Source organism: Rhincodon typus, chromosome 21 (assembly GCF_021869965.1).
Source record: "Rhincodon typus isolate 14 chromosome 21, sRhiTyp1.1, whole genome shotgun sequence".
NCBI classification, from domain to species: domain Eukaryota; kingdom Metazoa; phylum Chordata; class Chondrichthyes; order Orectolobiformes; family Rhincodontidae; genus Rhincodon; species Rhincodon typus.
This window is the reverse complement of record NC_063352.1, coordinates 18,647,459-18,664,545: the sequence shown is the minus strand read 5'-3', so window position 1 is coordinate 18,664,545 and position 17,087 is coordinate 18,647,459. Positions and strand designations below refer to the sequence as shown.

The following is a 17,087-nucleotide window of genomic DNA, read 5'->3' as shown; positions in this document are numbered from 1 at the left end:
TGGCTTTGTGTAGCTTTCTTTCACCATAAAGAACAGATAAAAACAATGTTTAACCATTCTATTCACTACTACCCACTCTCTAAACCCTGCTACCACAACAGCAGAGAAAAAAAATCCATCTGTCAGCTCACATTCATCCAACAAGCAGATTTGCAGGATGAACCAACTGTTATAATAGACCTCTCCAGTGAAAGTGTGTGATTTTACTGACAGAGGGGATAATCTCAGAGACAGTTCTTCCACAGCCAAATATGGGTAAAGAACACTATCCCATCTAAATACAGGATCAAACGAATGAAAAATAACACTAGTTGTTCAAAAGGAGCAGCCTCTGACAAAGCACATTATCCTACATCACTAAATGTTGGATAGCGCTGCTAATCTGAAAATGGAGGATTCAACAACAAATGGGGACTCAGGCAATGCTGAAGTAAATGACCAGATAATAATTCAAAGTCCTAAAGATTTATGAACATCACATTTTGTTGCCCCGATAACCAGAGCTCCTGAAAAAAATGGCAGTGTTGAAACAAAATCCCAAGAGAAACCGATCAATGACTTGGGTATGAATAAGAGTTGAGGTGACAACGCCTCAAGAATACTGAAGATACTCTGAGAAATGGAAACACGGAGGATGGGAGCAGGAGTAGGACATTCGACCCCTCGAACCTGCTCTGCCATTCATTATGGTCTTGGCTGATCATTGAGCTCGATACCCTAATCCCATCTTCCCTCAGAACCTTCAGCCACAAGAGCTATATTCACCTCTTCTTTGAAAACGTTTTGGCCTCAACCACTTTCTACGGTTAGTGACTTCCACTGGCTCACCATTCTGCACGAAGAAATTTCTCCTCATCTCAGTCCTAATAGGTTTACCTTTTATCTTTAAACTATGACCCCTAGTTCTGGACGCCCCCAAAATTCGGAGCATCCTTACTGCATCTAACCTGTCTAGTCCTGTTAGCATTTTATAGGTTTCTATGAGATCCTCCCTCATTCTTCTAAACTTCAGTGAATCCAATCCTAACTGATTCAATCTCTCCTCATGTCCGTGCTGCCATCCCAGGTATCGATTAGTTGGTGAACATTCCGGACTCAAACATTAGAAGCTAATATTGTAAGTTTGTTTTCTTGAATGTAAGATTGGAGGAGTTTCCTCATTATCGTTTGTACATTTACCAATGAGGCATAAGTATTGACCAGAATGATACAAAACACCCATAATTTTTTTTTTGAGTTAGTGGTTATGGAGCCTTTAACATGGGTAGACGACAGACAAGGCCTTGATTTGATCTCTCAGCTGAAGTATTCATTGCCTTTCCTTACTGGTATTGTGAATTTGTCTGAGTGACATGCAGAGGATGCTGATTAAGAATTGTAATCTATTCTCTTTTCACAGGACCTCATTCATTTTAAAGAAAAGCGTTAGGGTTTGGTAGAACCAGAATGAACAGTCATATTGTTGAAGGTGTGATAAGAGCCTAATCTTCAGCTTTAAATGTGAAAATCCGTAATAACAATAAAAAAGGTCTGTCACTAATGAGACTGAATATTTAAGAAGAACATACCATAGGAGGACTGAGAAATTAAAATAACATCGGATTTGAGTTGAAGTATATTATCAAAGCTGTGCATTGCTCCTGAGTCAACGTGGCTAAGACATTCAGTACAGCAGAAGTTAATGTAGATTATTCATTAAAGATTCAAATTGTGAAACATGCCATGCTGAAGTACTGATTGGAACATGGCTTTTCCACTAGTACATTCTCAAACATGGTGGTATGCACCACAGCAGACACTCCCTGTGACTATGCAAGGGTTCCTTTTACCTGTCCTGTTTTCAGTATGTTTTAACTGGATTTAATTTCTTCATGCACTGAAAAGTTCAAGGTTTCCAATATGTGCTGCATGTTATTTTCCAAATTGGGTTTGACAGCTGTAATATAGAGTTTATGGATCAGTAGTTCAAAAGGACAGGCTGTTCCTACCACACTGCTCTCTTCCTTTTTAACAAACAGTGCTTAGGCACTTCAAAGCCATGAGATGAACTATTTTAAAATATCCTCCAACTATTAATAAAACATCCTGTGTGAACAAACTTGTGATTTAGCAGTAATGTCACATCCAACATTCCCAGTTGCTGTTGCTTTGCCATCTACTACTAGATCATACTTTCCTGCAACAAGTCTCCAGTCCTTACTCTAGAAAAGTGTTACACAATAGCTCAGAGAGTGAGAGGTGATTTTACTAGGTGGCAGCTGGTTGGATTGAACTGAAGTCACTGGAAAGCAAAATTGGGCTACCTGTAATTAGTGAAACAGGTATAAATGGATAATGAGGTTGTAAATAGGAAGCTTTAAATAGGAGACAAAAATTGGTGGGGAGTATAAATTTGAGGAATTATAGGAGCTAGCGAAAAGTGGGTGGTGGTGTAAATTGATGTCAGGTGTTAACAGTTCTGGTTGTTAAATTGAGTGGGGGGGTTAATGGGGAGGGGAGATTTGGTTACTGTTGTAAATAGAACAGTGTGTAAAAATTGGACAGGGAGTAATTCAGGCAAATTATAAAACTAAGATATAGGACTATGAAACCATAACTCAACAAGTTGTTAATAACCTTCAGGACAGACAGTTATTGGAAGCGAAAAAACATAAAAAAAAAATGCTAATAAATCCAATAGGAATTTGAAATAAATTTCTTTACCTAAAGAGTGGTGACAATGTGGAACCTGCTACATGGAGCCAGATAGCAGATGCATTTAAAGTGAAGCTAGATAAACATGTGAGAATAAAGGAGTAGAGGTTCAGATGAAGTGGGATAGGTGGTGGTTCTTGGGTAGTGTAATCACCGGTATAGACCAGTAAGGTTGAACAGCCCATTTCTGTGCTGTTCATTCCATGTAAATATTAAGATAACATTTGAGTATGTATCTATCCAATCTCTCATTGTAACAACGGTAATTTTTCTGTAGGAACTTTCCATCACAGTCCAGTCATCACCCCATCATCTCACTGCTAGCTAGTATCAAGACAACTCGTTTTTATAACCAATGGTTTTTGAGTTCAATCAAATAGTTAAAGGTGGCATTGACTCTCAGGTAGTTCAGGGATAATGTAAGAATCTATGGGATCAGAAAAAAAATTGCTAAAACAGGGATCAACACATGGCAGTGAATTTTTAATGTAGTACAAACTGCTTTGCAACCTGTGCTATAAAATTGTGGGTGAGTTGGCAGGGACGGGGAGACACCACAGGATAAAACTTTAGCCAATCAATCACCAGCTTTTTTTTTTTTTTTACAAAAAGACATAGTCTAATAACTTACTGAATTCCATTCTAAATGACACTAGATTGATAGAACAGCATTTGATATTGTTTCTCCAAGTTGAACATGTTTAATTTAGGAAACCATATCTGATTTTAGTTTGCAGTTGGCCTATCACTGGTAATATTATCAAGTCAATTTAATGATGAGCATCAGAATTTTCAGTATTAGTGGATAATTAATGTCACAGAATAACTCAGAATATAAAGCGCAGAAATAGACTATTTAGTCCAGTTTGCACATAAATCTCCCTCACTTCTCTTTATCTCAACCCCTCTGTTACAAAGGTAATCTGATGACTTTGGCTAAAACATTGCTAAGTCAAACATATAACAACATCAAAAGCTACACCAATGCAGTATATGATGCACCATGACACATGTACCATCCACCATCATACCACAGCCAACATCAATGACACTCATCCAGAATCAATACACTACACATTCAATCAGAATGCTACCTGAAACAAACAGCACATGGTAACTCAACGTCTATTTAATTTCTTTTAAAGAGCTGACAGTGGTTGCACAGCACAGACCCTGGATGTGCACGCCTTTCCACAATAGGACCAGTTCCCATCTCTCAACCCACTCTGGTTTGTGAAGTCCTGAGTCAAGGACTTAGCCCTTTATTAGGTTTTAAAGATTTACAGCAGGTGTTGAGTTGTCCCATACATGTCAGTGTGATGATGTTAACAGAACAACTGCCTCATCCATTATGGGACACTCTGTCCTGAAAACATAGTGGATTAATGCATTGTTGGGCTTTTGATCCTGGAGAAATACTGAGTTGCAGATATAACACAGTCTGATCAACATGACAGTAGGGTGGAACCCAACATATTGAGTTGGATTTTGAACATTTAAGCATTGTACAGTTTGAGGAAACTGCACTGGTACTGAATTTCACACAAAGTGAGAACCTTGTGAGAACTGGAGTAACAGCTAAGAACTGCTAATGGAGAAACATTACAAGAATATTCTACTTACTTAAAAAAGGAAATAGTCTGAGATGATTAGGGAAGATCAGTACCAAACTGACAACACCGCCAAACAGAATATACAACAGTTATAGTATAAATTGTCAGCAGTTAACAGCACTTCCATTAAGTTCCTGTTGTTCATCGACTATTAAACTGCTTCTGGAGTTATCACTGACAGTTCCATCTTGGTTAGGCAAATTCATTGATGTATTATCAGATGCCATAGGAACAAGATTATGAGAAGATTCCATAGAGTTTGCTCTGATTGTAATATGATCCCAACCACCCTTTGAAAAGAGAATTTCATGTTATCTTAATAGGACATAATTCACAGCGTGCAATTCAAACTTAAATTATACATAGTTAAGGATAATTAACTTTGCTATATTCTTTCGATGAATTAAAATTGTGGTGTTTTCAAACATTTTGTATAGGCTCTTACAGAAAGAGGCCATTTGGGTCATCATGCCTTTGCTGGTTCTTTGTTGAAAGAGTTATCTCAATACTTCCAGCCTCCAACCTCTACCCTTTTGCTATAGGTCTGCAAAACGTTTTCAAATATTTACCAATCCCCTTTTTGAAAGATACTATTGATTCAGCTTCTTTGTAAATATTTTACTTTGGAAGTAAGACCTTTGGTGTCAACAGGTGAAAGGGGAAATCAGTAAGGGGCCCACACCTTCCCAAATAAATCCTCATAAACCTTGGGGACCAATTAAAAATAATGATTAATTGGTAACAATACTAAAATTCAACAATTCAAAGAATGGGAGTATGGAATGGCAGAATGTTAATGAGCTCAATTTCAGTTCTCAAAGTTTTGCCAAACTCATTTTGAACAATAGCATGAGGCAAATATGAAATGAAGGTGCATATTTTACAGTAAAGTAGTTGCTGATAGGTAAATTCAGGAGATATTTTAAAAGCTCCAATCTAACATTTAAAAAGAAATTAGAAAATTATGATAAATGGGTAAAGAGATTCTTTAACAATCTTAATACTAGGTTTATAAAAGGGACTTCATTAATAGATCTCAACTGCTTAAACTCCTGAAAAACTAATTAAAATTAATATCATGGACCTCAAGGCTTCTAGTATATTTCTGGACTGAATAACAGAAACTTGTATATCTAATCAAACATCATGCTAAAAGGAAATGTCCCAGATATGTGCCTTAATTATGATGACATATTAATTACTCCCATGACAATTACAACTTGTTCACTTACTCCAATGCCGTAGTCCCAACTGCTACCAGTGGGCTCTCGTGGTTGGACACCCATTCGACGACACACCGTGCCACAACTCAAGCTATGGCTGCCCTGAACTTTATCAGCAACTATCCAAACCTGCATCAGACACAATAGTATATGTACTGTTGGTTACATTGATCAGAATCAACTGTCAGTCAGCAGTGCTAGCTCTTTAAGTAGCATATCAATAACAACTTGCATCTAAATAGCACCTTAATAGGAAAATGACCCCTGGTTTCACAGGAATGATTAACATACAAAATCTGTTGCCAAACTATAGAGAGAGATATTGGGCTAGGTGATCAAACTTTTGGTTGAAAAAGTACAGGTTGAAGACGAAAAAGGGATTCGAGGATGGTATTTAAGAGCTGAGGATTTGACAGACGAATAAACTGTCTAATGCTCGGGCAATTAAGATCAGATATGTTCAACAGATCAGAATTGGAAGAGTGTAGAGATATTTTAAGTGGTTACAGAAAGATGGAGAAAGGTGAGACAATGGCAGGAGTGAGATATAGAAGGATTTGAAAAGAATGAGAATGAGAATTTTAAAATTGAGATGATACTGGACTGGGAGCGAATGTATACTCTGTTAACTGAAAAGTTCAGTAAATTCTATATACGTACACCCATGTCTTTCTGTTAGAAGGTGTTAAATAAGATTCCATTCATTGAAGCTCTAAATGCAGAATATGAAGATTGAACTATATTAGACATTCATTTTATGCATCGTGAGGAGATTTAGAAAGACCTGACAGAACAGACTAATAACTCAAACCACACAGTAACATCACTGTTCTCATTATTCAGTACAAGAGCAAGCTATATGCCTGTAATTGAAATATTATTTGCTCCATAAGCATAGGGATCAGTTTTAATTCTGCCTAAACGAATTGGTTTTGAATGAGTTAAAATAGGTTCTATATATTCTTTAACTCAGCCATTAAAAACCCCTTTTTCACTTTCTCCTGAGAATGATATTTACCTTGCAAAGTCAATGTGTTTTTTGATCCTTATACCTTTAAATTTTTTCCAGGGCACATGTCCAAGAAAGGGGACACTGTGAATATTATTGTAGAATTACATGAGCATTCTTGGTGCAGTTCAAGATGACCTTTGAATTTACATCTTTCTGTTCAACAGCTTCCTAAAAGTCCAGATGATGATATTCACAGAAAAAAATCCTTTGCAATTCTGCTCTCTTAAGAAAGAATAGGAAGAGGTGAAGGGGGTTCTGGTGGCTATCCTTTAAGATTCTGAGATACGAAGAGATTCTGTTTGGGAATGTTCTTCTGATTAGTTATTGAGTCATTATAAGGCAACTGATAGAAGGTTCAAAAGGTCAAGTGGGTGACTTGGTGATCTGGACGCAAAGAGTTTTACTTTGAAAATCTATTCCTTAACAATCCATGCTAAACTACATCATCATCATTGTAATACCCTATATCAACAGAACATTCCTTAAAGTACAGGAAGTGAAAATTAGATGTATAAAATAGACCAGTGCAAATTATAAGAATTCCTTTAGTCCTTTAGAGAAGGAAACTCACTGTCCTTAACCAGGTCTGGAGCTATATCTGACTCTGGTCCTCACCAGTGTGCTTGACTCTCATTGATCTAGCTTGCCATTAAGTTTTATTGGTTCAAGAAGGCATCTTACCATCCCTTTTTGGGAGTAAATAGAAATGCCAACAATGTCTACATTCCCAATAATTATTGCTAAAAAGTTGTTTAGGGAATGCTAAACATCTGGAGAAATAAGATCAGTTTAATTCTACATAATTTAAAGATCATACAATATCCTGAGCAACTTGGGTGATGTTTCAAAATCCAAATTTAAGATATTGAATAAATTAATCATTTATTTAACATTTCAAAACAGTGATGTTGGAGAGGGGGTATGACGACCTTGAAAACATGGCACTGAAATTAGTTAATCAAAAAGATGAGACAGGTCTATCTATTCTGCAATCCATGTTAAAATGTCTGCGTGTCAAAAAAATCCAGGCAACAACAACTCGTATTTATATAGCATCTTTAATGGAGCCAAATATCCTTAGCTCGTCAAACAGAATTTGTCAGAAAATCGCATATGGAGATATATTAGGACACTAAAGTCACCATAGTCCCAGAGGAGTATAGGGATGTCTTCTCATTAGAGAGCCGACCGAGAGTGGTTTAAGCTGAGGGTCACCACGCCTCAGGTAAGGGGCAAGGTTGAGAAGGCGAGGCCTTCATATTGACCTCGGTATGGCAATTGAACCTGGGCTGTTCGCATCGCACTGTAACACAAACCATCATTCTGCCAACTGAGCTAACTGATGTCAAATTTTTATTAGGAAAGAAAGCCAATGTGCAAAAAGTCAGAATTGAAGGTTCTGAGGTATCTCAGAGATGTGCATAGCAGGAGGAGATTACAGAGACGGTCCAGAGAGAACTGAACTAGTAGGATGTTTACTTATAAGACCTCCCCTAGTTAGCAATGAGTTCTGTCAAGCTGAGAAAGTGGTTTAAGCAAGTTATAGAAGTCGAAACATAATGCACATCCACCTTGTACACCTGGGCTAAACTCAGTATTCCTAGAAAACAGATGATTATGACACAGCAGACTCTTAGAGTTCTATTTTCTTCTACTGATGCAGAGGTTCAGAGCTGTCTGCAGAAAGACCTTACTCATTATCTTCTGAAAGCACAAAAAGGTTGTATGTGTCTTAACAGACTTTAGTATTGTACCACTGTGGGTGAAAAAGGTTTATGTTTTGGCTGATGTAAAGTTAACAGTTTGGAGTTGGCAGAAACATACAAAAAAGTGTCAGGTACTCTGGAATATTGCCAAAAATGTGATTGAAGTTGACCTCCTTGCAATCAAAACGTTCACGATAAATGAGGAAGCAAAGAATGAAGTAAAATATGCTGGATACCAAATCTGAACTTAAAACAGAAAATGTTGGAAAAGCTCAACACATCAGCAGCAACTACATACAAAGAAACATGTTAACTTCAAGAACTGTGGTCTCCACATAACAAAAAGATGGAGAAAGTATTAAAAAGTTGTTGAAGTGTGATTCTGGAACTGTGAGCTTACAACAACCAGGAATGATTGAACATCCTATAGCTCCTTTCACCAGAAAGAAATGACTGAGAGGTGACTGATTTGAAGTTTTATCATTTTTGAAAGAGAAATTATTTTCACCTATGCAGGAGGTCAAAACTTGAGGCTATAAACAGAAAATTGATAATCCAATAGGGAATTTAGGAGACACCTCTATAACCATAGAATGGCGAGAATGTGGAACTTACTAGTGGGGGAAGTGAAAAGCAAAGATGTATTTGAGAGGAAGCTAAATGAACGCAAAAGGAGAAAGATATGCTGAGGAGGTTAGATCAGGCTTGTCTAACATTTTTGCATGGTGAGGGAGGACATATTTTTAACTTTTCTCTCATTCTGGGGGCCAGTGAGTAATGATACGGTTTGGCTCAACAGTGTATATGAATTTCAGAAAAGAATTCCAATCAAAAGATTGATAATTTAAATGAGTAAACCGTTAAATTGGCCTTTAAAAAGTGCTTTGCTGCAGAGATGTATAATTGTTTTGCCTTTATGTTTAAAAAGCAGAGCTAAAAGAGAGACAGATGATGTCCAAAGTCTTGTTCACCAGGGGAGTGGGAGGGAAAGGGGAAAGGATAGGGGACTAGCTAAAGCCTAATTAACACTGATCTTGCTTTCATGCCTTGTGGGTGCATACTCCAAATTGGCCTCAGAATTCATGTGAATGTGGGAATGGGAATGGGAAGCAGGTTGCCTTCCAGGCTGCTTTGCATAGATGCTTTTGATAAATGAGCAAGAGGAGGAGGAATGAGAAGATGCAGGGGGATGGAGGAGGAGAAATAAATGAAGAAGAGCGAGAGGATGGTAGGATGAGGGAAGGCTCAGTCTCAGGGTTCACACACTATCTTCCTTTCCTGCACTCTTCCACATTCCCTCCTTCCCTAGCTCCATAAGACACTATTCCTTTCTGCCTTCCCCTGCTCCCTCTCCCTCCTTCTCACTCTGACTGTCTCCCCTCTCTCTGCTTCCCTCAATCATTCCTCTTTCTGCTTCTCTCAATCACTCCCTCTCCACCGCCCCCACCCCACCCCCCAGTTGCATATACTTCTTCCCAATCTCACCTCTCCCTCCCTCTCTTCTTCAGTTGCACAGCTCATGAATTTGGAAGCCTATTCTGCTGTCTTGAATGAGATCCTTCAGGTGACCAGGTACTTGCTTGGGAAGGACTGAGCCTTGTCTTCTGCTTTGACTCACTTGCTGTCTCGGAACCTCATTTCCTGCACTGCCAACACACTTGTCTGGCAGATGTCCCATCCCTTGGACAATGTAATTCCATGTAATCAGTTCAAGTCCGAGATGTTTCATCAGAACATTTCGCCCTGATCCAATGAAAAGCCATCAGCTTGAAAAGTTAACGTTGTTTTTCTCTCCTGTCTGACCTGTGGAATGTTTTCCAGCATTTTCTGAGGTTAAATGAATTCTGCTCCTAGTATGAAATATAAACAATGTCAACTGAGGTTACACATAACCAAGTACTAACCTGATCAAGAGGACCTACAGACACTTTACGAACGTTAGTAGAAACATGCTGCCAGCACGATCCTTGAGGGTAACTTGGAGAAATACCTTGGCGAAACCATAAATTACCTAAAAACAAAAGCAGCAATATTTAGGAATACTCAATTCTTCACCTACAAAATAATCATGTTCAGTAAAATCTTTGTCTTGTAAATAGATTAATTAAAAATATTTTCTACTGATCCTTTTCTAATTCTCCCTAACTTACAGCAAATTATTTATATAACTGTCTGAAAGGGTGGTGGAAATAGATTCAGTTACATTCAAAGGGGAAACAGATAAATATTTGAAGGGAATAATTTGCATGTCCATGGGGAAACACTGGGGAGTTAAATTAATTGGATAAGGCTTTCAAAGAGCTAGCATAGACATGATGGACTGAAAAGCCTCCTGTAATGTATCATTCTGTCATGCTATGCTTTCTCAAAATGACTTTTCTATCTGATGTTAATGTCCATCCGGGGAACAATTGCAGTGTTGAGGGCAACATATAGCACAACATAATCACTGACCTCTGAAATACTGGAGCAGTCGCAGGAGTTACCACCAATTATCAAACTAATGCAAAGAAATAGATTTTAGGTCTGACATAAAATGGCCTCATGTATTACAGACAAAGGAAATTTTACACCTTCTTTCATAACATGACTTGTGACAATGATGAATACAGTGAGCAGTGCTTTATGCAGCTATCTGAAACCAAGATAAGCTAGAGCTCAGAACTGTCCTTTTTAAACAGTACAGCTCTATTTTTTTATCTTTAACAAATATCATCAAAAGCATATGACTATAGTAAGCTATGGCTTAGAAGAAGTTTAATCAGATCATAGTTATCTGTGCTGGCTCTTTGGAAGAGCCAATCATTCCCACTTTCTTTCTTTTCTTTTCCTACAAGATTCTACTGAACAGATACCATGTTTCCCCTACTGGGCATCTGGAACCAGGGGACACAGCCTCAAAATAAAAAGTAGGCCATTTAGGACTGAGATGAGGAGGAATTTCTTTAGTCAGAGGGAAATGAATCTTTGGAATTTTACATCCCAGTGGGATTTGGAGATTCAGTAATTGAGTATATTCAAGACAGAATTTGATATATTTCTGGAAATTAATGATATCAGGTGATATGGAGACAGTGTAGAAAAATGCTATGATCTAATTGGATGGTGGAGTGGTCACAAATGGACTATTCCTGCTCCTAAGTTTAAAAACCCTGTAACATATCTTTTTCCTTCAAGTGCAGTTCCTTTTTGAACATAATTGTTGGGTCTGCTTTTACCATTTTTCCGGCAACTCATTCTACATCACAACAAATCACTGTGTAAACTAATGTTTCCTCTGCTTTTTTGTCAATTAACTTAAATCTGGCTAATAACTCTCCTTAACATAGTTTTTCTTTATTTAAGGGGATGTGACAATAGTGAGGCAGCTTTCAGAGTCTGTCACTGGTTTTCTATTTTCTTGTTTGCCATGGTTTCAAACCTTGTCTGACACTATTTCTTAGATGTACCTTGGATCATTTAACTATGTTAAATGTGCTACATAAATGCAAGATATTGTTCAATGAAAGTTCACTAACTAATGGACAGGACTGAAATCACTTATGGTTTAGATCTGGGACAAGGTGGCAGACTCCATTTCCTGAAGGACAGAAGTGACAAGGATATTAGGCTGGGTTTTTCCAATAATTTGGCAGTTTTCAAGATGCCAGTTTATTAATGTATCAGGTCAATGCAGTATTGAGGGATGGCACTTAATCTTTTGATCAGGTATTTTATAATCTCATTATTGAGTTCAACAACTTAAGGTCATAACCACTGCTCCATTTTTTTTGGGACAGCAGATGTTGCTAATGATTCTGTTATTACCATTTATGCCTTGTCTGGAATCATCTTTTGTTCTTTACTTGTTCCAGTATCACACCCTTTGGATTTACATGGTCTTTAATTCCTTTCATCATTTAATAATCCCTGCCTTCTGCCTAATCACAGACCTTTCCTTTTGGTTATTCTCCTATTGACACAATGCTGATCTCCAACTTTTCTCAATTCTGATGAAGTGTAATTGACCTGAAATATTAATCCTATTCCTCTTTCCACTAACACTGCCAGCCCTGCAGAGTATTTCTAGAACTTTCTCTTTTTATGGCAATATATAAGACAATTTAGAAAAAAATTGCTATTTCACACGATGGAATTTGAACTTGACCTCTGCCTTGTTAGTCCAAGATCAGCAGATTCACATTTCAAATGTCTACATACTAGTCATATTACTAAACAATAAACAATATAATAGCTTTATTGCTATTGCCCTTTCATTAGAATGAACGTTCATGTAAAACATGACAGTTTACCATTTTCATCCACTGTATAAACAGATGTCTGGCCCACAGACACTTGTATCAGCTTCTGTTTGGAAGGGGGTGGAATGTGGTACCAACAGTCACCTGTACAGAAAGACAGACTTGCACCAATTTAGCATCTTTCATAGCCTCTGGTTATCTTAAAGCACTTTACAGTCAATTAAATGTTCTGAGTTTAGCCATTGTGCAACGTAGGAAGTGTGACAATCAATTTACGCACAGCAAACTTCCACAATTTGACAACGAACAGATAATCTTCTTTGGTGAGTCTTTGGAAGATAAATATTGGCCCCGGACACCTAGACAAACTCTTCTGTCCTTCTTCAAAACAGTGGATCATGATGGCAGTCGGAGCTTCAATATAGCATCCCATCTGAAAGATGGAACCTCTGCCACACAGCACACCCACAGTATTGCGCTGGGAGTGTCAGCATAATTGTGTTCAAGTCACCGAAGTGGGATTTGAATCCACAATGTTCTGACTGAAAGTGCTACTCACTAAACCATTGTTGAAAACAAGAAAAAGGATAATATTACACCGCTTGTCAATAGAATTCCAAAAAATGAGAATTATAGTAGGTTTCAATTACACCGTTACCTTAAACATAAACTTTGTTATGTGCAAGTTTGAAAAAAAAGGATGTCACATACCTAAAAACAAATCTGACTGTATCAGGAATCTGGATGCCATAAAGCTCAGATTCTTCAAATAAGAATGACCACTTTGTAGGATTTTAGCTCCCGAGATATTGATTTACCTGTACAATTTTGTGGGGAGACAGAACCACGGTAGAAAGCTGCTCCATCCCTGGCAATGGCCCAAACCTGGTAATAGCCACCGATAGAGACTGATACAAATGGTTGATCTGTACCAATGTGCAGCCATGAAACACCCTGAAAAGAAAGTTAATTTACTATGATATTCTATTCATTGTTTTGCACAAATCCATTTACATACAGATGCTCCTAATTCATTCAATAAGTGAATGGCTAGGCAAGTAACCATGGTATCACTTATATCCTGGTCAGAAAGTCATTGGTTTATGGCCCACTGAAGCAAACGGAGCAAAATCCAGGCTGACTCTATCATGACCATACAGTTACTTAGAGACTGCTGCATTAGTGGATGTGCCACCTTTCAGAAGAGATGTTAAACCTGTTAACTCAAGTAGTCGTATAAGCTCCCATGGTACTATATGAAGAGGTGGAGTGATCTCACGTGATCTGACCAATATTTATCACTCAACCAACATCATTAAAACAGTTCATTTGGTTATTGTCATATTGCTATTTATGGGAGCTTGATGAGTTTTCAACAAAAATGACTACACTTTAAAAGTGGAACATTGGCTGTAGAACACTTTGATGTCCTGACTTCAAGAAAGGTGTTCTATAAATGCAAGATGACTTTCTTTATATACCAACATGACTAAAAACAGTTGAGCTCATTGCTGTTTGTGGGAGCTTAGCTTGCAAAAATGGCTGTTGCACTTGCCTATATAATAGCAGTGATTATGCTTTACAAAAATTTTTGCGCGTGAATCCCTTTGAGATGTCCTGAAACCTGCAATCCAATGTTTCATAAATGCAAAGGGGAAGTGTATTCCCATGCAAACAGCAGTAGTTAAATGGAATAATCTCCAGTTAAAATGCTTCAATTAGCATATTAAAAAAAATTAAATTGCTCGTTGAATAATGAATTAGCAGTGGGATTAAAGTTCATGGATGTTCATATAGCAATGATCAAATGTGGTTTTGCAGTGTTTTGGTTTATTTACTTGGGAGGCTTGTGTTGAGGAAGGAAACTGGTTGGATGAGCAATGTAGGAAATATGGTTAGATACTCCCCAGTTCAGCTAAAACTATTTGTTGTGGGGCATGAGCAACAGTAATTTTCCAAGTCCTTGCCTCCAGTGATGAAATGCCATTGTGGGCAAGATCCACAGTACAGTGGATTCAACATAGTCAAAGGCAGAAAAGGCACATTGGCTTTAACACTTCCACGTTTGCTTCCTCTTTTGAACATGATCGACACAAGTCATTTGAGGATTTCAAATAAGTATTCCTTAAAGGTGCAAAAACTCAAAAAAAGGTCAATAAACTGTGTCTGAGAAAGAAAATTAAGGATTATAGAAGGTTGAAAGAAAATGTTTATGAAGTGGCCAGAACTGGTAATAAAGCTGACGACTGGGAAGATTTTAAAATACAGCAAAGGAAGGCCAAGAAATTGATAAGGAAAGGAAGAATAGAATATTAATACAATCTAGTAAATAACATAAAAATGGACTGTAAAAATGTGCTAAAAGGCAAGTAAAAAGGAAACACTAAACAAAAAAAACTGAGAGAACTGCGGATGTTGGAAATCAGAAACAAAAACAGCAATTGCTGGAGAAACTCAGCAGGTTTGCAGCATCTGTGGAGAGAAAGCAGCACCAATGTTTCCGGTGCAGTGACTCTTCTTCAGAATGGGTCTGAAGAGTCACTGGACCCAAAATGTTGACTCTGCTTTCTCTCCACAGATGCTGCTAAACCTGCTGAGTTTTTCCAGCGATTTCTGTTTTTGTTTGTAAAAAGAAACCATTTGACAAAGACAAATTAAAAGCAGATTCAAGAGAATTTATGATAGATGATAGAGAAATGACAGATTGAATGACTACTTTGTGTCTATTTTCATGGAGAAAGATGAAATAAATCACCCAGAATTATAGATCCAAGTGACTAGGGAGAATGAAGAGAGAGGAAGGCAATTAGATATTCGTAAGAAGACTGCACTGGAGAAAGTAATGGGGTTAAAAATGAGTAAGACTGCAACACCTGATAATCTATACCCAGGACTGTTGATGGAGGTGGGATGAAGATATTCAAAAATTCCATAGGTTCTGGAATGATTCCTGCAGATTGGAAGTTTTCGAATGTCACCCCACTATTTAAGAAAGAAGCAAGGGGATACACCAGGAAACTACAGACCCCTCAGCCTTATATCAGTAGTAGAAAAAATGCTACCATATATCATAATGGATGTGATAAATGGGCACTTTGCTAAAAATAATCTGATTAGGCATAGTAAGTATAGATTTGCAAATAGGAAATGTATTTGACAACTTTGTTGATTTTTAAGCATGTTTCAAGGAAAATTGATAAAGGGAGTTGAAGAATGTATTACATTTGGATTTTCACACAGCTTTTTAGAAAATCCTCCAAAGAAGGTTGATTTGCAAAATTTAAGAACATGGTACGATAGGTAATATACTCGCATGGATTAAGAATTAGCTACAGATAGGAAGGAGAAGAATAAACAGGTCATTCTTGCATTGGTGCACAATGTCAGTACTGGGGCCCCAGTTGTTCACAATATGATTTGGACACGATGACCAAACGTAATACTTCCAAATTTGCAGATGATACAAAGCTAAGCAGGAATATAATGTAGAAAATTAGAAGGTTATTCACTTTGGTAGGAAGGATAGGTGTAAACTTTTTCTTAAATAGTGAGAGGTTGGACAGTATACATGTTTAAAGGTTCTTATGTGTTCTTGTCAGTTAGTTACTAAAGGCAAACATTCAGGTGCAGCAAGCTATAAGGAAGGTTAATGGAATATTAGCCTTTGTTGCAAGAAACTTAACTAAAGGAGTGGTTAAGTCTTTTTTCAATTGCATAGGAGCTTGGTTAGACTGCTTTTTGGAGTACTGTGTGCAGTTTTGGCCCCCTTACCTCAGGACAGATATTACTGCACCCAGAGGGAATACAACAAAAATTTACCAGACTTTTTCCTGGAATGGCAGGATTGTTCTATGAAGAAAGATTGGGCAAACAAAGTCTGTATTCTTTAGAGTTTTGAAAAATGAGAGGTAATCTGATTGAAACCTTACAAAATACCGTAAGGGATAGACAGGATAGATTCAAGTAAGGTGTTTCCCTTGGTGGGTGAGTCTAGAAACAGGTGACACAGTTAAAATAAGAACCAAGATGAAGAGAACTCTTTTTCCTCAAGGTAAATCTTTGGATTGTTTTATCCCAGAGGGATGTAAAAGCTGATTCTTTGAGTATACTTAAAGTAAGAGATTGATAAATTTTGATTATCAATGGCAAAGAGGCTTGCGGGAATTGTGAAGGTAAAAGGCATTGAAGCGTTTGATCAGCTACAATTGTATTAAATGGTAGAGAAAACATGACTGGTTGAATGACCTGTGTTCCTATGTACATCAGATTATCCATTGAAGTCAAATTTTAAATAAACTGTACTGTGATAAACAAGAGAGATTTGCTTGTAATGAACTGTAGGCTAAAATGCATTTTCTTACTAGTGCATTTTGCTTAGTTATTCCCAGTCTACACAAGACGTCTCCTTTGCTGCTAACAGCCCACAATGCCGATGCATCATCTGCCTTCTGTGATACACATGGGATCAGTGAAATGTCCCGGAGTGCAACAGGTCCAACCTCAAACCAGGGACCTGTCGTAACTATTTTGCATTTTCTACAGAAAATGAAAAGAACAAAAAGTACAGGTAATACTTTGCAATAGAAAAATTCAATCTG

At 37.5% G+C, this 17,087-nt stretch overlaps 1 protein-coding gene across 2 annotated transcripts in view; it reads right to left on the bottom strand.

The window, feature by feature from the left end:
* Positions 1 to 955: 955 nt before the first annotated feature.
* Positions 956 to 17,087, bottom strand: part of tecpr1a (tectonin beta-propeller repeat containing 1a) — an 82,998-nt gene continuing 66,866 nt past the window's right edge. Inside the window, exons 20-25 of one of the 2 annotated variants that reach the window (XM_048609442.1) lie at positions 16,851 to 17,025; positions 13,308 to 13,443; positions 12,541 to 12,633; positions 10,153 to 10,259; positions 5,540 to 5,659; positions 956 to 4,597 (exon numbers count right to left, since the gene is read on the bottom strand). In XM_048609442.1, the coding sequence (XP_048465399.1) occupies positions 4,412 to 4,597; positions 5,540 to 5,659; positions 10,153 to 10,259; positions 12,541 to 12,633; positions 13,308 to 13,443; positions 16,851 to 17,025 (817 nt within the window). In that variant the 3' untranslated portion in view covers positions 956 to 4,411. Of the gene's footprint in view, positions 4,598 to 5,539; positions 5,660 to 9,995; positions 10,260 to 12,540; positions 12,634 to 13,307; positions 13,444 to 16,850; positions 17,026 to 17,087 lie in introns of those variants that run through there. The other variant, XM_048609443.1, reaches the window with a different exon arrangement.